This window comes from Cervus canadensis, chromosome 3 (genome assembly GCF_019320065.1).
Source record: "Cervus canadensis isolate Bull #8, Minnesota chromosome 3, ASM1932006v1, whole genome shotgun sequence".
NCBI lineage: Eukaryota > Metazoa > Chordata > Mammalia > Artiodactyla > Cervidae > Cervus > Cervus canadensis.
Genome location: NC_057388.1, coordinates 106,816,087 through 106,840,632, shown reverse-complemented (window position 1 = coordinate 106,840,632; position 24,546 = coordinate 106,816,087). Strand labels below are relative to the sequence as shown.

The window sequence follows — 24,546 nt, the reverse complement described above, 5'->3', positions numbered from 1 at the left end:
GCTCAACAGGAGTGCACACCTTATTCTGTCCACGAAGAGGCAGTTGGGCTGGGGGCGCATCATCGCTGGTGGGTCGGGAGTAGTTGGAGCAGCGAGGGGTCATCTTTCTTTCAAATCCTTGCAGAGGGGTCACTGTCTGTTTATCTGCAGAACCGGAGGGAGACCACCCCCCCACCCCGAGTTTCCTTCAGTTCCACAATATAAGGAGCGTAATTGGATTTAAAAGAACAGAAACGCTCTGCTGTCACTCCCCTCCCACATTGTCTTTGTTCATCTGCTATTACTTATTCATTGATAGATTGTATTAGCGGTTCGTTTCCTGCCATCCGCTCATGCATCAGCCCTCTGCAGTCAGGATTTAATTGTGCTGCTCTGTGATGGCCTGCTTGTTCTCCTGGCTACTCTCTCATCCCTCCAACTCCCGCTGGGCTGAGAGTCAAGCTGATGATAATCCTCAGATTTTGTTTTCTTTCAACCATCATCTATCTATGCTAGGTGTCTCTTGTTTCATTTTACTTTATTTCCATCCCACCCAAACTCCCACTTCCTTCATGACCATTCCACAAGTGGACTAATGACTATCATATTGTGTTTTCTATGTAATTTATTTTGTAGAAGGATATATATGTACATGGCTTCCCAGGTGGCGCTAGTGGTAAAGAATCTGCTTGCCAATGCAGGAGACATAAAAGATGCAGGTTTGATCCCTGGGTCGGGAAGATCCCCTGGAGGAGGAAATGGCAACCCACTCCAGTATTCTCGCCTGGAGAATCCCATGGACAGAGGAGCCTGATGGGCTACAGTCCATAGGGTCTCACAGAGTTGGACACAACTGAGCTGCTTAGCATGCATGCATGTATGTACATATGTGTGTGCTTCAGTTGGACACGATGGAAGCGACTTAGCATGCACACATGTATGTACATGTGTGTGCTTCAGTGGCTCAGTCGTGTCTGACTCTGCGACCCTATAGACCCCAGCCCACCAGACTCCTCTGTCCATGGGATTCTCCAGGCAAGAATACTGGAGCGGTTGCCATTTCCTCCTCCAGGGGAGCTTCCTGACCCAGGGATTGAGCCTGTGTCTCCTGCATTGGCAGCCAGCTTCTTTACCACTGAGCCACCAGGAAAGCCCAAGCTCTTGTCATATCATTTTAATATCTTTCATGACTTCAAAGCTTGCCCTCATGTTTCATTTTAACTCTTGCCTTCCTAGACCTAAGAATTTTATCTTCCAATTTTCTTTTTGTGAACAGGAAACAAGTTCATGATTTTCATCATCTTGGCCTTTTCACCTCGGCCATGTCTTAATTTCCATTTTATAATTTGAATTTCTATATTTAGAGGAAATGAAACTTTCTCAAGCTTTGGTTCTAGGTATTCAAAAGAAAACGTTGTCTTTATTCTTTTGGTAAAGTCTTGGCATACCTGTTTACTTACCTGTCCCAAAAGATGTTATTCATCATGTACCCAGAGACTGAATTAAGATGAATGGAAAGGCAGAAAAAAAAGAACCCCCCCCACCCCGCAACATTGCCTTCTCTTCCTGACAAAATTTGTTAAGCTTAGGTCCTTTGCAAGCATGTTGTTATGTTTATGTGTTGGGGGGCGGGTTGCTGGTAGAAAGGAATCTTTGGTTCAGGGATTATTTAGCCAGGTTTCTCCTTCTTCTTCATGGTCTTCAGAGTGACCAAGGCAAGACGTGCATTTGTGAACGATAACTCATATAACACTTGCTGTAAAGAGTTAGCTCTCAGACATAGGTTCTTTGGGGAGGACATAAACTCTCTAAAAATAGTAATACAACTGTTTCCTCTATTCCAACCACCAGGCCATGTCATCACTGACAAAGAGAAAATGGTGTTTCTTTAATTACCTCTCTGCGTGCATTTGTCCCTAATACTCTCTCCTCAGCTTCTCTACTCCCTGTTTATTGAACAGATACTGTGTTCTGCAAAATAGAGTCGCCATCTTCCTGGACTCACCGACCTCCGTATCCTCACGGCAGATGGCAGGGGGCCTGCGTGAGGGAGGAGGCAGGTGGTTCTCAGATGCCCTTGCTGCTGATGGTAAATCTTGAACGGGCCATCTCATTCTTTTTAAAATTCGTTTCTTATGAACTTTTACAAGTACCAGTTTTCTCAGGGGACTTTCTGACATTCTCCTGCACCTGTTGGATCACACTCCCAAAGTGGAATCATGACAAAGAACCTCAGGGTGCAGCGCCTTCTAAATGGACCTCAGAGTTATTGCTATTGATTGGCCTTGGGAATTCCTGAAGCACAGAGGTTGGGCTTTTAACTGGAATTAACACTTCTTTGGTGTCCATTTCAAGGCTTCACTGAAAATTGATCAGCAGGAAATGGCTTCCCAATGGTAAGTGAAGACTAGGCAATGTGAATAATAAGAACCGCAGCTCTTAATGTAGAACAAGTGCATTTAGAACCATCTACGCCTCCAGACACATTGTAAATCCCTGTTACCTAGCTCACTGGCCAGGATCCATTTATCCATTATCTGGCACTACGCCCTCATCTCAAACTAGGCTCGGAATATATTCTAGACACCATATAACTCTAACCAAATTTAACCAAGCTGTGTAAATTAATCCAAAACACAAAGCCAATATGTACTAAGCTCCTTTTAAGAAAAATGGGGGAGGGGAGAAGTTCACAGCAAATGAAGGTTAAGGAAGGCTGCATGCGTTTGAGACCTGTCTTTGGGGAGTGACCGTAACTGCACCGCTTTTAGAAAGATTACCTTCCAAAGAGATGTGTAGTTCAGTGCCTGGAACTTTCTTTGCTGAAAGGTTGAAAAGAGCTTTTAAGTTAAACAAGTGGAACAAAACACAAAGAATCGCTTTAAGGATAATTAAAACTATTTTGGACTTTATTTATCAATCTGGTTTCTAATATAATTTTACTTAAATGAAAGACATTCACAAAGAAGAGTAGGCATACATACATAATTTCCTTCTTTCATTCTAGTTTACATGCTGTTGCTTTTAGAGAGTGAAATTTCCTGGTTATTTCACAGGGATAGAAAGCCTAATTGACTTTACAGAAAGAATATTAGCCCAGCCTTTTCACAACTTCAACCTCTGCAGTTCACTATGTTCACTGGAAAAAAAAAAAAAAACAAACAACAAACCCAAAATACCTGACAAAACAAAACTTAGAATCAGTGACATTGAGAACTGTTTCTTGGCCTATAAGATGGGAGGAATCTCCATGTTTCTAGAACCATCTCAAAATCCAGCAATTGCTGTAAATAAACTGACACTCAGAAAATGGTGCAGCCCATCTAAGTAGACGGGCTCTTAAAGCACGTTTTCATCTGGAAAATAAACTTGTAAGTGCCTGGTGAGCATTAATATCCATGTGCCCAGTGATCTACATTACCTTCAGCCAGTCTTTGCTCCATGGGAGGTAACCAACTTTTCAACATGGTTTCCCTATTTCATTGACCATGAGTTGCACATATCAGTTGTATCAAAAGAAATACTGCTGTGAAATAAATTTAAAGTTTCCATCATGCAGGGTGTGTGCAGTTTAGGCAGAGAGCCACTGGGCTATGTGAAATAGTCATATTAGCTGTTCATGTTGTCTTATTTATAAGCCATTTCAGTCACACTGGGGTACGGTAAGCTGCAAGTCACATCACACCTAGGTGGGAACTTGGGGCTTTATACACAGGAGTTCTGATTTCTCTGGCCCTTGGCTGTGTTGCATCTCCTGATGTCGACAGAATAGCTCCCTGGCAGTCTACCTGACTCCGAATCTAATAGTTGTACAACAATGCCTCATGTTTCCACACTCTTGGACTTGACTGCTTGGTTTCTTTTGAGATGACTTACAACCACAAGCTGGGAAGTAAGACTTTCAATAGGTCCAGTGACTTGGCCTTTATGTTTGGGTTTCAAAGTATCTGCAGTCAAGGATCCATGGCACCTCCCCATTGTGTTATGAAGCAGATAAAAAAACAGCTCGATCTAACATACAAGGCAAAGAGGAACAGAGAGGGTCAGCCACCTGGCTGAGGTCACAGAGCATGTCAGAGAGAGAAAAGGGCTTGCACTCCATCAGCTGACTTTCAGGATCCACTCTCACCAAAACATTATTTTAAAAACAGCATCCATTGGTCTTCAGCCCAAATCAGTTGGACACACTGTTCCTCATCTATTTCAGGATGAGGCGGTTCTATTGGGACTAGCAATTTAGATCTATTTTTGGCTGGCTCATTGGAATTCAGTTTAACAATTGTTGCCTTTCTCTTTGAAAACTGCTTGGGCAGGATGGTGAAAAGGAGGAAAAAACAGTAACAGGTTCCAGTCAGGTACTCCTCATTTGGAGATGTGAGATGTCAAGGGACCATAAAAACGTTTCATCATAAGAGAAAGGAGAGAGTGAAAAAGAACACATGGAAGAATAGAAAACAACAGATGGAGAAGGAAGTAAAAGTTTCACACTGACACGGCATTTTCCTAACAGGGACATGTGCTTTTCCTTTGGAAGTCACTACGGTTTGTGTCATTGTGCCCAACTCTCAGCGCCATCTAGTGGCTGCCCCTTAGATGTTCAACAACAACATGAAATCTACTTTTGGGCTCACGCCAATCTCTTTTCCCTGCCTCAGAAATCCCGCTCCTGTAAGTAAAGAATGCTTGCTTGTCAAACGCAGGGCAACAGGGACTTTTCCAACAAAAACTCTCAAACTCTTGTCTCCAACTCCTCGACAAAAACTCCCACACAACAGGTATCTCTTTTTTTTTTTGAGCAGTTGCTTGAAAGTCATAAGGGGAAAGTCATAAGTCTTTTATGCTAAGAAGGGCCAGAGAACAGCTTAAGAATATAACTTCTTACCTCCTGAGCTAGCTTCCTTGAGCTCAAGGAAATATGCTGAGAGTTCAGACTGGCACTGATTTTTGCATTCGTTCAACGTCTCCAATCCTAGCAACTCAAAACAGAGATGCTTGGTTTGTACACAGACGATGTTTCCTGCATGAACAACCCAGGATCAATCATCAGCTTCCCCTGAAACTTTAAAACAACCTCTTATTTAAAGGAAACTTTTTTTTTTTTCCTGGTTATCATTGAAAGAGCTACCACTAGCCTCTTAGCGCTCTACCGGTGAGCTGTTGGGATCAGCTTTGGCCGGATGTGATTGACAAAGCAAGGCTGGGCACCGAGCTTGGGCCGCCTGGGGAGCTGGAAAGAAGAGGGCAGCTTCCTTTTCTGCACGTAAACAAAATTATTTAGCATTTAGAAGGTGCTGTAGATAGCACCTTCACAGATAGAGTCAGGGATCTGGGTGAAGACTGCAGTCCCACAGAGGAGACATCCAGCACGCATTTGGCACGTTACTTCAGTACTTAACACCTTATCCACTGTGTGGCATCCTGTCCACTGGCTGGGCTGCTACCCTCTTCAGGGCAGAGACTGTCTCAAATGATGCTGTGATGGGAGAAACACCGGCCCCGGCAGGCATCCTGGTGCCCTACGTTCGAAAATTTGGGGAGAAGTGTTAGGTTTTATTTTCCACTTTTCTGTGACAAGAGAAAAGAGGAGAGAAAGGGTAGGAACATTTTAGTTGAAGGGGCTATGTTTGATTGTTTTAAATTCTTAATAATTTTGGAAAGAAAGGGAAAGTGCTCAGACAATGTATGTAGAACAAAACTATCATGGGAAATATAATAAATAACAAATTTCCATCTGGTGTTATTTGTCAAGTGTAAAAGTGCTACCTGTCAAATAGGTTTTAAGAAATCAGAAACATTTTAAAACATAAAGTTTAAAGTTTGCTTTTTCAATTTGACAATATAGAAAAGAATCCTTAATGGCAGTCATCTTGGTCAAATTAATAATCTTTGTTTTCAATATGTCCTTGTAAATGTCATGTTCTAATTATTTATTTACAATGAATGCTTTTCATGTTAAATGCATTTTAGGGAAGAATGATTAAGACTGTTTTATATAAAGGGCGTTTATGCTCATGCCTGAGGTCAGCAACTGTAAAAGGGCACTAGGATTCCCTTTTGTTCTGTGACCTCAACTTAAATGTGGATTAACTGGTCCACTGTCTCCTTTGGAATGTGCCAGGCACTGGTGCCAGGTGCAGTGAAGATAACACGTCCCATCACTCAAGAAACTGAGATCCTCTAATAAGTAAGGTATCCCAAAGTGTCCTGAATACATAACCCAAACGAACTAGAATTTCCATTTTCTTGAAGCAGGCCACCCGACCAACAGTACCATTTTAACCTCATCTTACCTCCTTCCAGGAGGAGAAAGAAAAAAGTGTTATTTAATGCCTCAAAACATTGGAGTCTAAGAAAATTTTAACATACTTATTAAGTCTAACAGCCTGAACTGTAATGATCATAAATGTTGTTATTCTAGAAATAACTTCTGTGTAATCTTCTTGTAAAATAAATACATGAAATTATTTTTTGGATGCTCCAATAGGAGTGTTGTCCCACTGGTCTACAGAAACAGTTGATTAGTTTCAAATAAATAGTTCCTTGCCGGAATTAGTTGATCAAGGCTCCTGATTACACTGAGGTCTGGTTGACCAGACATGTCCATTCTCTGAGCAGCAACGGTCAATTCCCAGGTTGTGATGAACCTGAGCTTCAGATCTATCTGTCAAAGAAAGTCCCTGAATCACGGCCATGCGTCTATTTAGGATGGAATAACACATGGAGTAGATGAGTTAGAATAGGGCAGGGTTTTCCACATGACTCCAGAATAATAGCAATGACGAGCGCAGTCACAACTTGGCTTTATTTTGGTTCGTCCATTCAGAGGACACTGCTAGGATCTTGTCACAGGTGCATAAAGAGCAGATAAAGCAAAATAAGAAGAGCAACCTAACTTACGCATTCTCTAAGAAGTGTCCACACTCCTGCTATCAACTAGAAAAGACACAGAGCGAACACATCTCAACATCTGGCTCTAATTCCCCAGCGGGTGCTCAGACACACGTACAGTCTAACCCAGGATCTTGTAGGTAAAGAGGAGGGAAAACCTTTTGTCTTGGCTGATCACCAGGTGCTGCAGCTGACAGTTACAGACACCGGATGGGTCTAAGACTACAGATGCGGAGCGGTGTAATCGCGTAGAATCTGACCCAAAGTAAAACCAGCGATCCAACAGGGACTGCTTCCCCAGGTCTGAGGGCTTCTCTGGGTTGTTCTGACGGTTCTGTCACACAGGAGGGACCGCGACCCTCTCCTTCCAGTGGGAGCTCTCAGAGAACGGGCACACACTGAGGTCTCTCTGAAGACTGGTAAATCACAGCTTCCCTCTGTCCCTTCCTTTCCTTTTCCAATTCACAGGACACCAAAGAAATCTCTTATGAACACGAACTAGTTACTACCACAGCCCATTAGAGGCTGACTCTATGTAAAAAGAAGAAAACGCGGGAGGCCATGTACATGTGCATCAGCTTTTCTCCAGGGAAAATATCCACTTTCTAAGGGCGCTGAAAATTGTAGAAAATGGGCCCTGTTACTGTGGGTTTTCAGAACACCTCTCTAAACACACACAAAATATTCGACAGATAGTACCTACAAATGTTGACCATCGCTTAAACTCTAAAAGCAGTTTTTGTATTATTTTTCTTTTCATACAGAAGGGGAAACTCAGCTATAAAGAAATATCAAAAAGTATTTGTTTGTTTTTTGTGGCCATCAGTCTCCAGGAGTTTGCCGTCGCTTGCCTCCCCCAGCTTGTGCTGATACCTGAAGGGTGTGCTCAGGGGTAGGAAGTAGGGGGCTTCCGTCCCTTGCCCTCCTCCCTGGTCACGCTCCCCGCCTCCCTCGCCCCCCACTTCCCGGAGCCAAAGAGCCGCGCCTCAGATGAGCCATTCCTTTTTGCTCTCGTCGATGGTCTCTGTGAAGTTGGGGTCGTTGTTCATGATGGCGGCGTCGGCGCTCTCGGCGGACTCCGCCCCCTTCGCCTCGTTGGTGTGGTAGGTGCCCTTGTGACGGAACATGTAGCGAATGAGGAAGACCAAGGTGCAGAGGATGGTGAAGATCACCACGGCAATGACCCCTGGGGGACACAGGACAGAGGGGCGAGAGGTTAAACGCAGCCCGGGGAGCCCGCCAGCACCCCTCCCCTCTTCACCACGGCTCCCTCAAGGAGCCTCTCCCACACGAGACACAGAACTCCCAAACAGCAAAACCCAACAGCACCGAGGGGAGAAGGAGACCGGTTTCCACAGTTATGTTTGGAGATTTCAACACTTTTCTCCTAGGAGTTGGTAGGACGATGAAACAGAAAATCAGTCAGCGTTCAGTTCAGTTCAGTTTAGTCACTCAGTCGTGTCCGACTCTTTCCGACCCCATGAATCGCAGCACGCCAGGCCTCCCTGTCCATCACCAACTCCCAGAGTTTACTCAAACTCATGTCCATCGAGTTGGGATGCCATCCAGCCATCTCATCCTCTGTTGTCCCCTTCTCCTCCTGCCCCCAATCCCTCCCAGCATCAGGGTCTTTTCCAATGAGTCAACTCTTCACATGAGGTGGCCAAAGTATTGGAGTTTCAGCTTCAACATCAGTCCTTTCAATGAACACCCAGGACTGATCTCCTTTAGGATGGACTGGTTGGATCTCCTTGCAGTCCAAGAGACTCTCAAGAGTCTTCTCCAACACCACAGTTCAAAAGCATCAATTTTTCGGCGCTCAGCTTTCTTCACGGCGTTCAGAAGGCCTCAAAACACTGTTAACGAACTTGACCTAAGGAAGTAATACCAGACCTACACGTCTGTCTGAAAGCAGAGAAGGATATACCACTCAACTCATTTTAAGAGGCCAGAATTATCCTGACACTATTGCCAGACAAGCACACTACAAGAAAATGATGGAGCAGTGTCCTTCCTAAGTAAAATTTTAGCAAATCAAACCCAGCAATATGTAAAGGGGAATAGATTATAACAAAAATGGTATTAATTCTAGGAATGTAAGATTGATTTAACATTTAAAAATAATGTAATTTACCACATTAAGGAAATAAAGGAGAAAAACTTTTATTTATCAATAGATGCACATGACTAAAAAATATGAGAAATTTCAACACCCATTTATCTTGAAGCCTCTCAGGAAACTATCAAAAGAAAGAAACTTTCAACTTTGATAAAGGGCATTTTTGAGAAATCTGCAGCTAATATTGTACTTAACAGTGAAAGATTAAACACATTCTCCCTAAAATATGGAAAAATGCAAGAGTGTCAACTCTCATCACCTTAATTCATGACTGTACTAAAAGTTCTAGACAGTGCAATAAAATAAGAAAAACAAAATGTACTGATGGAGAAGGAGAACTCTATTCTCAGGTGACAGGATTGTCTATGTAGAAAATACTAAGGAATATACAAAAAAAAGTTGCTGGAACAGTAAATTTAGCAAGGTGAAATTTATATTTTTATATATTAGCAAGAAATACTTGGAAATGAAAATAATAAAATAGTGCCATTTATAACAGAATGAACGGAACACAGCGGTTCAAGACTATACACTGAAAATCATATAAACTTGCTGAGAGAAACTAAAGAAGAACTAAATAAATGGATGCATATAGCGTATTTCAATGTCAATATTGTAAGATGTTCATTGGTAGATTTAATGCAATCCAATGAAAATAATAGCAATTTTTTTATAGAAATGTATAAGCTGATTCTAAATTTTATATGGCAATGCAAAGGACCCAGAATAGTCAAAATAGTTTTAAAAAAAATGATTGTAGAACTTACATTGCGTATTTCAAGCCTTACTGTAAAGATACAATAATAAAGTAAGCGTAATATTGGCCAAAGAAATAGATGTAAATCAACAAAACAGAATAGAGTCCAGAAAAAAGACATACAAATAAATAGACAATTGATTTTTGACAAAAGTAACACGGAAATTAAATCAGAAAAAAAACAGTCTTTTCAAGTGATCTCAGAATAACTAGGTATGTGTTTGGCAAATGATGATTTTTGACTTTTATCTCATACTATATATAGGTATTAACTCACAGTGACTATGTGTATGTGTTAGTCGCTCAGCTGTGTTCAACAATTTGTGACCCCACAGACTCTAGGCCACCAGGCTCCTCTGCCCCTGGCGATTCTCTAGGCAAGAATACTGGAGTGGGTTGCCATTTCCTTCTCCAGGTGATCTTCCCAACCCAGGGCTCAAACCTGGGTCTCCCACATTGCAGACAGATTCTTTACCATCTGAGCCACCAGGGAAGCCCCCCAAAATGATTATAGGCTGAATAATAAAAACAAAAGGTATAAAACTTCCGGGAGAACACAGGAGAAAATCTTTATAACCTTGGGGTTGGCAGATTTTTAAAAAGGATTAAAAAAAATCACAAACTGTAAAAAGGTTAGAAAGTTGGACTTTATAAAAATTAAAATCTCCTGCTTTTCAAAAATTACCACTAAGAAAATGAAACAATGAGAATACAAGAAGAACTCTTACAACTCAATAGAAAGAAGTCAGACAATCCAATTAAAAGAGGAGGAAGATTTAAATAGACACTTGACAAAAGATTTGCAAACAGCGATAAGCATGTAAAAAGATGCTCATAAGTCATCAGATAGTTGCACATTAAAACCGCAGTGAGCCCCCCCCCCCCCAAAAAAAAATAAATAAAACCTCAGTGAGGGGGCTTTCCTGGCGGCTCAGTGGTAGAGAATCCACCTGCCAATGTAAGAGACACAGGTTTGATCCCTGGGCCAGAAGATCCCTCGAGCTGTGGAGCAACTAGGCCCGGATGCCACAACTACCAAGCCTGTGCTCTAGAGCCTGGGGGCTACAACTACTGAACCCACATGCCACAACTGCTGAAGCCTGAGCGCCCTAGAGCCTGTGTTCTACAAAAGATAAGCCATCACAGCGAGAAGCCTGTACACTGCAACTAGAGAGTAGCCCCCCACTCACCACAACGAGAGAAAAGCCTGCACAGCAACGAAGACCCAGCACAGTCATAAATAAATAAAATTAAAAACAAAAGATGCTATAAACAGAAAAAGACTATTAAAAACAAACAAGGCACAGTGAGTTACCACCACTCATCAACTAGACGGCTACAAAGAATGACCGTACCAAATGTTGGCAAGATTGTGAAGCAATTTGACCTCTCAGATGTTGCTTATGGAAGCATAAAATGGTTCAACCATTTTGGAAAACTATATGGCAATTTCCTGTAAAGTTAAATATCTACAATAACCCAGCAATTATACTCCTAGAAATTACCAGAGAAACTAAAACTTTTGTTCAACCAAGACGAGAATATCCATAGCAGCTTTTGTCCAAACAGCCCAAGCCTGGAAACAAACCAAACATCTATCAGCAGGTGAGTAGATGAAGCAAACTGTCCTTCATTCATACAAAGAATACAACTTGGCAATACAAATAAACAGGCCATTGGTAATACAACAACGTCGACAGAGTCTCAAAAACACGTTGAGGGAAAGAAGGCACAACAGATTACATACTATGTGATTCTATTTCTGTGAAACCCTAAAAAGAGGCAAAAGAAATCCACATGACAAATGCAACTGAAGTGGGGGAGGGGCGAATTACAAGGGGGTACAGGAGAACTTCTGGTGGATGGAAATGTTCTGTATCTTGATTGTGGCTGTGGTTATAGGAATATGTTGGAGAAGGAAATGGCAACCTGCTCCGGTATTCTCGCCTGGAGAATTCCACAGACAGAGGAGCCTGGTGGGCTGCAGTTCAAGGGGTCACAAAGAGTCGGACACGACTGAGCGACTAACACTATAGGTATATGTGTTTGTCAAAAGTCATAATGTGTTACATTTAAATAAGTGCCTATTACGCTTCAATAAAGTTGATATTAAAAAAAGCAAAATAATGAGGATAAGGATCATACCAGAACTCTGAACAATGTGATTTAAGCATCATTCCTGAATATATTTGGGCTTCCAGGCGGCTCAGTGGGTAAAGGATCTGCCTGTAATGCAGGAGACACAAGAGACGCAGGTTTGATCCCAGGGTTGAGAAGATCCCCTGGAGGAGGAAATGGCAACCCACTCCAGTATTCTTGCCTGGAGAATCCCACAGACAGAGGAGAGTGGTGGGCCATAACCCATAGGGTCGCAAAGAGTCGGACACGAGTAAAGCAACTGAGCATGCACGCACACAGGCTCGGAATGTTTCTAATTTAATAGTCACATATATATAGGTGTCCACTTTCTTCCTGTGGAAAATAAACCTACTGACTAAGCTGAGTTGATTGGCTGAGTTTAAAATCCTTCATATGCTTACAGTATTAGCTGTCCTCAGAGAGACAGGAAACATCTTTATAAAATAAGGCGGAAGAAGCAGAGAGAGAAGAAGGCAACAGGTGATATTTACTGATCCAAACACGAGGGACTATACTAGGAGAGTCAAACTATTATGCAGGTTTCTATGGTGCGAAGAAAAGCCTGGAATATTCAGATACTCTGGCTTATTAATGGTCTGATAATTTTTATTAAGATAACTGAAACCAGCCTGGCATAGTCCTTTCCATTTTTGTAGCAAGCTACTCTGGACCATTTGATATGCAAGAGGATGATGAGGGCATAAACAGATGTCCTGGCTGTTGCCATGACAGCCCGCTTGTGTATTCAGATGCTGGCTAGCTTCCTACTACTGTTCTTTTAAAGTAAGTCAGCATTAAAAAAGAGCTAGGTTACATTTATCAGTTTCTCCACAGCTGTACTTCTCAATCTTCAGCCATATTTAAACAGCAAAATAAATAAAGTACAAGTCTAGATGACTCCTTTTCCTTTAGACAATGCTTTTATTGAAAATGATTACTCCCCACAAGTGAGGAAGCACTTGTCCTGTGCGTCACCTACCTCCGATGATGGCCGAGTTTCTGTTGACTCCATTTCTTATCGCCTGGCCTTGTCCTGGGTTATACGGAAAATCAGCACTGGCTGTAGAGGAAGAGATAAAAAGCCATGTATTTATCCCAGATAATCTGATATCTGTTTTTTCATAAAATCCTTCAACACTGCCTGTTTTCCCAAATGAGACCTCTGTTTCATTTAAACCCATTTTGCTGTTGTTGCCCACAAGAATCACAGCCACCTCAATGCCTGCTGTTTCCCTTTGTACAAGGCCCAGACGAGCACTATATCTCCTTGGGAAGAATATTAAAAATTTTAGAACAACCTGAGCAGGACTGTCCGTTGTAGGTTCCACTGACAGACAAGTTGAGCATACTTTTTTTTTTTTAATTTATTTTTATTAGCTGGAGGCTAAATTACTTTACAATATTGTAGTGGTTTTTGCCATACATTGACATGAATCAGCCATGGATTTACATGTGTTCCCCATCCCGATCCCCCCTCCCACCTCCCTCTCCATCCAATCCCTCTGGGTCTTCCCAGTGTACCAGCCCTGAGCACTTGTCTCATGCATCCAACCTGGGCTGGTGATCTGATACTATCAAGATCACACTTGATAGTATACTTATTTCAATGCTGTTCTCTCAGAACATCCCACCCTCGCCTTCTCCCACAGAGTCCAAAAGTCTGTTCTGTACATCTGTGTCTCTTTTTCTGTTTTGCATATAGGGTTATCGTTACCATCTTCTAAAATTCCATATATATGTGTTAGTATACTGTATTGGTCTTTATCTTTCTGGCTTACTTCACTCTGTATAATGGGCTCCAGTTTCATCCATCTCATTAGAACTGATTCAAATGAATTCTTTTTAATGGCTGAGTAATATTCCATGGTGTATATGTACCACAGCTTCCTTATCCATTCGTCTGCTGATGGGCATCCAGGTTGCTTCCATGTCCTGGCTATTATAAACAGTGCTGCGATGAACATTGGGGTGCATGTGTCTCTTTCAGATCTGGTTTCCTCGGTGTGTAGAGCCAAACTTCTTAAGTTTGGCTGAAATCTGCCTCCCAGCCACTTTGACCCCTTTCACAACTGGTAGAGTTGGGTATGTTTGCTGTTGAGCTTTATAGAGCTTGCAGTATTAGTTTAATAAGTAATCGTTAAAAATTAAAAAATAAATTGAAGTATCAAAGTGAAAGTCGCTCAGTCGTGTCTGACTCTTTGCGACCCCATGGACTATACAGTCCATGGAATTCTCCAGGCCAGAATACTGGAGTGGGTAGCCTTTTCCTTCTCCAGAGAATCTTCCCAACCCAGGGATCAAACCCAGGTCTCCCACACTGCAGGCTGATTCTTTACCAGCTAAGCCACAAGGGAAGCCCAAGAATATTGGAGTGGGTAGCATATCCCTTCTCTAGGGGATCTTCCCATCCCAGGAATCAAACTAGGGTCTCCTGCATTGCGGGTGGATTCTTTACCAACTGAGCTATGAGAGAAACAAATTGAAGTATAGTTGATGTATAATATTATATGCTACAGATGTGCCATATAGTGATTCACAAGGTTTAAAGGCTATATTCCATTTATAGTTATTATAAACTATTGGATATATTCCCTATGATAAACTACAGTCTATCCTTATAGTTTTATATGTAATATTTATACATAATAGTTCATACTTCTTGACACTCTATGCTTGTACGGCCCCTCGCCTCAATGCCCTCTTCCTACTAGTAACCACTAGTTCTATACATTTGTGAGTCTGCTTCTTTATCATATTCACTAGTTTGTTGGGTTCTTCACGTTCCATGTATAAGTGACATCATATAGTCTTTGCCTTTCTCTAATTTACTTCACTTAGCATAATACCTTTCAAGTCCACCAATGTTGTTGCAAATGGCAAAATTTCATTCTTTTTTATGGCTGAGTAGTATTCCGTTGTATATCTGGACTACATCTTCTTTATCTAGTCACCTGTGGATGGACACTTAGGTTGCTTTCATATCTTGGCTATTGTAAATAACGCTGCCATAAATATTGGGGTGTATGCATCTTTTTGAATTAGTGTTTTTGTTTTAAAAAGGAATCATTTTTTTAAACAAGTATCTTATATGGCTCCAGTAAAATACTGTACACTTCAGGGACTTGTTAGGGGATATCTCATAAGTGCTGGGAAGAATATTAACTGCCTAATAATTTTTCTATTTCTGAACCTATTTCAACAAATCTTTGCAGAATGCCTACCATGTGTCAGGTGCTATTCTAAGTGCTGGGGATATACAGTAAAGAGTAAAAAAGATGAAAATTGTTATCAATGAGAACTTTTCATGCCCCACTGAAGAATTTGGTTTATATAGTCAAAATACTAACCTGAAGCATGGATGTGATTTTAGTTATGGTCCTGTCTATGTATACTGACTTGCCTGAAATGACAGTGCAGCTCCCATGTTGTAACTCACATACTCAGAGGACACAGTAAGATTTGGTCATCAAAACACATATTCCCTGAGGTCAACCACCCTCCAAAGACCGAATGGTGCTTTTCAAGAATAAAAGCTTGAATTTTCACTGCTCATCTTGGGCATAGTTCCAAGGTCTTCTGAAGTTGTATTTACCCTTCTCTGAACACTGTTTGGTCCATGTCCTTCTAAAAGGTCAAAAGCTTGATAGCTTGTAAATGGCCTAGCTGGGATTAACTCCCAGGCAGCATTAATCTCAAAGTCGATAGTCTTTTCTATATTACCTTTCAAGGGCTAAGACGACACAGACAGGTCAGCTGTTGAGAAAACCCCCGCTCTCCGACAGTTCAGCTCAGGTAGGACCCATGGAAGGAAGAACTATTTTTAGGATGTTAGGTAGAAAGACTTATTTTGTTTGGACACACTGCCTTGAAGTGCCTACAGAACACTCAGGTGGCGACTTCTACTAGATATTTGAGCAGTCTGTGAGTGGGTCATGTTTCTCCTCTCCTTTTGATAAACACAGAAATCTCCTGACCATTAAAAAAATATACAGCTTCAAAATATACTTAATAACAAAAAAATTACAGTGTCAATTCTGTCATTATTCTATTGTGTTGTATTCATGATACAAGACTGTTTGCTCTCCTGCAAATGGTAACACAGACGGTGGAACACAGCATGGCTCCTGCCCGAAAGAGAGCTTTGCATCCTTGGCCACAAAACTGCAGAAAAACACAGATGCTTAGGGACCCTGACAACCTCTCTCCGGCTCTCTCATGCTGTTGTTGCTCAGTCGTGTCTGACTCTTTCCGACCCCAGGGACTGTAGCCCGCCAGGCTCCTCTGTCCATGGGATTCTCCAGGCAAGAACACTGGAGTGGGTTGCCGTTTCCTCCTCCACTGGTTCTCTTGAAGTTACAGACATAAACAGTAGTGAAAGGTACGAATGTGACTTAAACTCCTTGACATCGGGTGGAAGGTATCCCTTGAACTTCTCCTGCTTCTTCCCTCATGGGGTCACTTTTCCCACTCACCCTTCCAGGCACATGGATTTCTGATGCTTCAGGGGGACATGTCTTTGCTCCTCCATGTGACATGCTCTGTCAGAACACCTGGTTGCCTTTCTTCTCTTTGTCCCTTAAATCTTAGCTCTTTCCTGAAACCATTCTGAGCCACTCCAGATGAACTATCTGCCCTCTTTTTAATAGCTATCATCTTAATCCTTGTCACTCCATACAGGGTATTCATCTTCTTAAAGGCAGGGGCCAATCTTAATTATATTTGCAGTCCCAATGACAAGTAGCAGAGCTAACTGGGTCAAATTGCCAACATCTGTTGGATCATCGAAAAAGCAAGAGAATACCAGAAAAACACCTACTTTTGCTTTATTGATTACACCAAAGTCTTTGACTGTGTAGATCACAACAAACTGTGGAAAATTCTTCAAGAGATGGGAATACCAGACCACCTTACCTGCCTCCTGAGAAATCTGTATGCAGGTCAAAAAGCAACAGTTAGAACTGGACATGGAATAAGACGACTGGTTCCAAATTGGGAAAGGAGTACGTCAAGGCTGTATATTGTCACCCTGCTTATTTGACTTATATGCAGAGTATATCATGAGAAATGCTGGACTGGAGGAAGCACAAGCTGAAATCAAGATTGCCAGGAGAAATATCAATAACCTCAGATATGCAGATGATACCACCCTTATGGCAGAAAGTGAAGAGAAACTAAAGAGCCTCTTGATGAAAGTGAAAGAGGAGAGTGAATGAATTGGCTTAAAATTCAACATTCAAAAAATGAAGATCATGGTATCTGGTCCCATCACTTCATGGCAAATAGATGGGGAAACAATGGAAACAGTGAGAGATTTTATTTTCTTGGGCTCCAAAATCACTGTAGATGGTGCTTGCGGCCATGAAATTAAAAGATGCTTGCTCCTTGGAAGAAAAGCTATGACCAACCTAGACAACATATTAAAAACCAGAGACATTACTTTGCCAACAAAGGTCCATCTAGTTAGAGCTATGGTTTTTCCAGTGGTCATGTATGGATGTGAGAGTTGGACTATAAAGAAAGCTGAGCACCGAAGAATTGATGCTTTTGAACTGTGGTGTTGGGAGAAGACTCTTGAGAGTTCCTTGAACTCCAAGGAGATCCAACCCATCCATCCTAAAGGAAAGCAGTCCTTAATATTCATTGGAAGTACTAACGCTGAAGCTGAAACTCCAATATTTTGGCCACCTGATGTGAAGAACTGGCATCATGGACATGAGTTTGAGCAAGTCCAGGAGTTGGTGACAGACAGGGAAGCCTGGCATGCTGCAGTCCATGGGGTCGCAAAGAGCTGGACATGACTAAGCAACTGACCTGAACTGACTGGTATAATTAAAATCAGTCCATTAAGAGGTGTGCAAACATTTGTGTGAAAAAAGACTGTAGCCTCCAGACTCCTTTGTCCATGGAATTCTCCAGGCAAGAATACTGGAGTGGGTTGCCAATCCCTTCTCTAGGGGATCTTCTCAATCCAGGGATTGAACCTGGGTCTCCCATATTGTGGGCAGATTCTTTTCCCATCTGACACACTTAGGGAAGCCAATAAAATCTCCTATGCAGCTACAATCTTGGAAGTCAACTCCCTAGACTCAATTCTACCCTTAAAGCAAAGCAGCATCCTTACTCTTCCCAACAGAGGAAAGGAACATATTGAATACAGAAAAGCTCCTAATAATTTCTGTGTCTGCTTGTCTGGTTATTATCAGAAAAAAATTAGTGGAAAACCCCCAGGTCCAAGAGAAGTCCTCACGAAATTCAAGGGCAGACTCCTGTGTTCGCATGAGCATGCCTGTTTTCATGACTTTGTTTATAACTTGAGCTTGCTTCTCCAAATGCATGTAAGCGCTTATTCCCTGGAGGCAAATCCATTTCATCCTGGCAGGCAGACCTATAGGCTACTTTGATAGATATATTTCAGATGATTTCATTGTAACCGTTCTTTCCCCTGGGTACTAACATCCTCTTGGAAATGCACATAGAGGAACACAAAGGCCAAGAGACACCAATGAGGCCAAACCACAAACCTCATTCTGCTGCCGACTTTTATGCCCTCACACCCCTATCCAAGTTTGCTGTGAGAGCCATTTGAGTGGTGCTAGAGTATCAAGGAACCTACCCATATTTAGGGAAACATCCTGAGTAGATGCAAAATAGACTTTAGATATTTAATCTCAGGCCCAGACTTGTGTCAAACAGGCAAAGACTACATTCAATATACTTTTCTCCTGGATCCCCAAATGACACTTGTGGACAAAGAATGCCACCTGGCATGCAGACCAAAGGATGCTGTGGCCATTAAGCCACCAGCCGCCCCCACACCCACCCACACAGTGCACCCTTAGAGGATTCAGGCTGGAGAAAACAGGATACTGGCCCTAGAGAGTGAAGATGTATATCAAAGGAATGATTTCCATCAACCCAGACTCTTGCATCTTCTCATACATAAGAAATGGTTAAATTCATTAACTTGAGATGTCTGGTTTTGCTTTAATGAATAAAGGAGATCAGTCCTGGGTGTTCATTGGAAGGACTGATGCTGAAGCTGAAACTTCAATACTTTGGCCACCTCATGCGAAGAGTTGACTCATTGGAAAAGACCCTGATTCTGGGAGGGACTGGGGGCAGGAGGAGAAGGGGATGACAGAGGATGAGATGGCTGGATGGCATCACCGACTCGATGGACGTGAGTTTGAGTAAACTCCGGGAGTTGGTGATGGACAGGGAGGCCTGGCGTGCTGCGATTCATGGGGTGGCAAAGAGTCGGACACGACTGAGCGACTGAACTGAACTGAATCTTTTGATGTTCCAACTGCTTGTTTTGGTTGCAAAAAACTCCCATATTTCCTGGCTCCTCCACTACCTCTTCGGAGCAGTCCCTCAGAGCTATCTGAGAGTCTCTCTCCCGGACTTAAGTTCTCAGCATGTCCACCGCATAAAGCATGGTTGTGCCTGGTTTTTCAGTTGACATACTACACGATAACACCACCTGAAGCGCTGTTCCGCTCCAGTTTAGTGTCTCATGGAAGCGTGTTTCTGCTCATTTCCGGCACACACATCCTGTTTGTCTGCTCATCCCCATTATGTTGACAGACCACGTTTCCTTTGACCCACCCAGCGATCCACCCTCCTCGCCTCCCTCAGCAGGGGACAGGCAGACATGTCACTGCAGGAGCTGGTGACAGGGGATCCTTCTCCAAGGACGAGCTTGTGAACCGGCCTGGCCATGACCGCAGAGCTCACAGAGAAGGCTCACCCCCGCAAACACAGTTGGACACGGTCACACAGACACTTCCATACACAGACGGCCTTCTCTCCTGTCGTCTTGTCTCGCCTTCCCTGTGGGAGGGAAACCAGCTCACAGCTCAGCACTTTTCCTGCCCCCAGCTTCAAGTCGGGGCAGGGAGGGAAAAACACAGAGTTTGTCAGAGCCGGCCCGGGGGAGCTGTTGCTTGCAGTCTGTAAAATGGTCAGAAATTAGGACCGGGTGAGTGAAAACACACCTTCTTGTACCGAAAGGAGAGAAACCAGGAATGTTTGACTCCATCTCTAAAGGCCCTTCCCTGCCCTTTGCTATGTTCCAGGAAGACTTCATCAGGAAAGTGAAGGTCTATGCCTCACCTCCTCTGTCCACGGCCAGGCGGGGCGAGGGTGCTACTTCTGAGCCCACCTTGTACCTGCCTCCAGGTGAGGGACGTGGCACCACAAAGCCCCGCCGCCCAATTATCACGGCGGTTGCTTACAGGTGACACACGTGTCGTGAAGCTCTGAGTTTTAAGACTGTGTGAGATCACGCACCTTTTGGATCCACTCTCCTCACACCTAAAACTCTCTGGGGCCCAGAAGAGCAAGTGGTGGGTCGGCTGGCTGTGGTAGAGCCGGCCTAGGACTGACTTTCACTGTGGGGCACAAGATGTAGATTGACGTGAAATTCAGATTTGGAGAGCATGCTGTTCAGGAAATAATATTACGTGTACGTCAGGCACTGTTTCAAGTCCTTTTCATGGATTAGCTCATTTCACCCTCCTGTGAACCTTGTGAGGCTGGGGTTTGTATCCCATTTTGGAGGCCAAAAACTTGGCTGGTGTCCCAGGAACAAGAAGTGGTGGAGCCAAGGTCTGAACCCAGGAAACTGGCTCCAGAAGCCACTGGCAAGGCACTAAGCTGAACTGTCTCTGATGAGAAGCAGGGGGCCAGCCTGGCTCTATCAACTCATCACCGTTGTCAGGGTGGCCAACTAACTCAGTCTAGTGGTTTCTCTGTGGTTGGTGGGCTGTCTGGTGAGGCCAAAGATGTCGAAAAGCTTCTGACTGCACTTGTCTGGCTGCGAGAGTGAGTGTGCGAGGCCTCTTATCTGACAAAGATAATTCCACGTACTGACAGCATCAGCTGAGCAATGTGATAAACTGAACTCTGAACCAACGTTGTAAGAGGAACAGAAAGCCAGTATCCCAGATACAATTCCATCATGGACCCAAATGGCACAGCGAGGATGGTTATCACCATTACAGCAACACTTGTGAAATCATGAATAGCACTAATTGTACTTTAAAACATTACTGTCCAATTTTAATTTTGTTTGCTTTTATAGAATGTGAAAAATTAAGAGAGGATGTTTCAAGCCAGGTACTTAAGCACAATAAGCTGTTTTAAAAGATAGTTGTAAGAACAGAATATTGAAAAGAGATTTGAATTATTCAGCCTCTAATTTCTCGCTTGTCTCATTGAGCAGGTAGGGAGAAAAAGGGCTAATGAAGCTTTTAAAAAAATACGGAATATAAACGAGGTAGCTGTGATTCTTATTTACTAAATTTCAAAATGTGTAAAATTGTAGACTTTAGGCTCAGAAGCCAATTGCAAATAAAACACACATTTAAATGCATACAAAAATAAATTGAGATTATCAAACAGAAAACTCCCCCAAATGAAAGGTACTAAAAGCTTCAGGTTGTCACATACCAGGGACAAAAAAATTAGATAGTAGCTGACATCTAGAGAAAATATTGCCATGGAAACCACTTGGGCTTCAGCCTCTAATGGGGCAATTTGAGATACTTTAACAAAACTGCTGCTATTAATTATAATTTAATTTAAATTGCAACATTCTTTTTGTAGTGGAGTCTGGGCTCGATGATGAAAATATGTCTTTGTTCTTCCAGTATCTTTGTTTCCTTTCACTTTATGCACTCTCTTCAAATCTGAGCTCTATGGTAGAAAATTATTTTTTTCAAACTATTTGTTTTAGCCATTCATTATTAACTGATATTTTAGAAACTGATATGAAAATGAACTGTTCTTAGCTAAGATGATGAAGCGCTCAGGGGACAGGCTTTGTTTTAAGAAAGGCGATTTATTGATCCCGTTTTCAGGAGGGAGAGGCTTCTCAAGGTCAGCAGGCTTTTATTCAGGCAAACACTATGAGGCAGGACCTGGGTGAGCCTCAGTTTTGTGTTTCTACTATACCTTTCCCCTCAATGTCTCCAGAAAGACGACCAGCCAGAATTTGAGAGCCCAAGTGGGGAAGAGATTATGAATTTTGGGGTTCGACTTGGGAAGGTAAACAAAGCTCACATTTCTAGCTTCTTAAAAGAGCAGCTAAGAACTTCCCTGGTGGTCCAGTGGTTAAGAATCTGACTGCCAATGCAGGAGGCAAGAAGGGTTCAATCCCTTGTCCAGGAAGATCCCTCAGGGCAACTAAGCCCAAGCACCCACAACTACTGAAGCTGGTGCCCTCGAGAAGCCACTGCAATGAGAAGCCCGTGTGCCGCATCTAGAGAGTAGCCCTCGCTCACCACAAAGAGAGGAAACCCAAGCACAGCAGCAAGACACAGAGCAACCAGAAAAAAAAAGCGAGGCCAAGCGACAGCTGCTTGCATGAGTATTTCAGATCCAGTGACCAAAAGAGTTTAATTAGGTGAAGGGAAATAGAATAAAGGAATTTGTCATCCTCTGCTATAGGTCTTGACTATTTAAATAATGCCAACTTTAAAGTGCTAAAAGAACAATCCAGTTTTACTAAATTCCCCCCTTCCATCCGTTTTTAAGCTGTCTCAGTTGCCTTTCAGGAAAGTGATCCATTGATGCTCCCCAGGGAGGGTGGCAGTGCGTTCTTCTGTCTGCTTACCCGTAAGGAGGCATCTGGGTTAGAGGCAGCTCGTTATTGACTCAGACTCCGTGTAAACACAAGACAAGACATATGATGTCCTTTTCACGCCAAAGATGTCTGGTTGTTTTTCATGCGGGCAGGGTCGCCTCTGTCGTATTTCATTCTAGTTGTTTCTAAGTCAGTTGTTGAAGCTCTGGCTGACTAATGTGGCAGGCACTATGGATCATGGATCCTCACGACCCAGAGTGCCTGCCACGTGGGCTGGTCTGTGACCTCAGCTAGAGCGTGGAAGGCACTTTGGTCAGAGCCACGTGGTTGGCTGGTACAAGGGTCGCCAGAGCCAGCTCTCTGGGCTCACTTAGGACGTTCTGTGCATCCTAGTGAAAGTCGCTCAGTAGTGTCTGACTTTTTTGCGACCCCCATGGACTATACAGCCCATGGAATTCTCCAGGCCAGAATACTGGAGTGGGTAGCCTTTCCCTTCTCCAGGGGATCTTCCCAATCCAGGGATCCAACCCGGTCTCCTGCATGGCAGGCGGATTCTCTACCAGCTGAGCCACCGGGGAAGCCCTCTGTGGATCCTGCTGTAGGGCTAAGTCGAGCCTGGAAAGTCCAGCTCTGGGAGCCCCGGCGTGTGCAGACTCTTCCTCTGCGGGGATGACCGCTCCATCGTGTGTGGGCCACCACTCTTTCCCTCTGCCACCGGGGTTTATAAATCCACGTTGCCGTTAACAGGAGAGCAGGAAGGAGGAAGCCCAAATGTGGGGCCTGTGACAAATCTGGGAAGCACCCTTTAAACCCCTTTCTGAGGGAAAAATGGAGGAGGAAAATGGCAACCCACTCCAGTACTCTTGCCCGGAGAATCCCATGGACAGAGCCCGGCAGGCTCCAGTCCGTGGTGTCGCAAAGAGTCAGACACGACCGAGCACATATACATCATCTGAGGGAAAACACACTTCCAGACTGCACGCAGCCCCCCACCCCCCACCTCCGGGTGCCGGCACTCACACGGGCCCCCCGAGATCAGGGAGGCCGCGCCTCAGCCTTGAGTAATCGGGAGGAGGGGGTTCGCTGGCCTTGAGTGGATTGCGTATGCTTTGTCTTCTCTTGCATGCCTCATTCCAATATGCCTTTAGGAGAAAACAAATGAACTGACTCCTGAGTGCTTTGGTTCAGAGCTTTCCAACTGGAAGGCTCAGACAAACCACCTGGGATCTGCTTAAGACGCACGTTCTGACGGCCTTGGGCTGGGAGCCTGTGTGTTGGGCTGCAGGGGAGCTTGAGTGTACATACCGCTCTTTGAGCAGCAGAGCTTTAATTGAGGCTCACGGTGGTTCGCATCTCCTGCTGTTTCTGTGCGTGTGTGTTTTAATTTAATGTGATGCCCAAGAAGGAGCGGAAATGATTGCTTCTCAGACTGTGTCTTTTTTTTTGGAGGGGCTGACTCCTTGGGTGCTTTTTAAATGAGAGGTATGACAGAACACCCCACAGCGCCACTTCCTTTAAGCCTCTTTCTTTTGAGTCTTGCGAAAGCTACTACTAGGAACCCTGCTTTCACTTAGGAGGACAATTCTGTAGTATTAAATATTTTGAACGTAGAGCGGGAGAATCTATTACTGATCAATATTCAGAGCTGTCTAAGAAAAAACCTGTTCGTGCATGCGTGCTCAGTTGTTTCTGACTCTGTGACCCCATGGACTATAGCCCACCAGGATCCTCTGTCCATGAGAGTCTCCAGGCAAGAATACTGGATTGGGTTGCCATGCCCTCGTCCAGGGCATCGTCCCGACGCAGGGATCAAATCCCTGTCTGCTGAGTCTCCTGCATTGGCAGGTGGGTACTCTACCACTGAGCCACCTGGGAAGCCTTATTGCCAAGGAGTTTAATAAATGGTTATCTTAGATAAGTCCTTGGAGACCTTTTCTGGTTTAAGACACCTGATTCTCTAAAGCAGGTGTATCAGGGAGGAAAAATATTTCTGTAAGTAGCTTTTGGCAGGAAAAGCTCTTTGCTGGAGGCCCCTTTTGTCCTGTCACTAACTTCTAAACCGGGCACCCCCCTGCT

General features: G+C 43.5%; 1 protein-coding gene across 1 annotated transcript in view; it reads right to left on the bottom strand.

Moving 5' to 3' along the window:
- Positions 1–2,859: 2,859 nt before the first annotated feature.
- CNTNAP2 (contactin associated protein 2) overlaps positions 2,860–24,546 on the bottom strand; it is a 2,193,843-nt gene continuing 2,172,156 nt past the window's right edge. Inside the window, exons 24-25 of the mRNA XM_043463954.1 lie at positions 12,862–12,942; positions 2,860–8,053 (exon numbers count right to left, since the gene is read on the bottom strand). Coding sequence (XP_043319889.1) covers positions 7,854–8,053; positions 12,862–12,942 — 281 coding nt within the window. The 3' untranslated portion in view covers positions 2,860–7,853. The remainder of the gene's footprint in view (positions 8,054–12,861; positions 12,943–24,546) is intronic.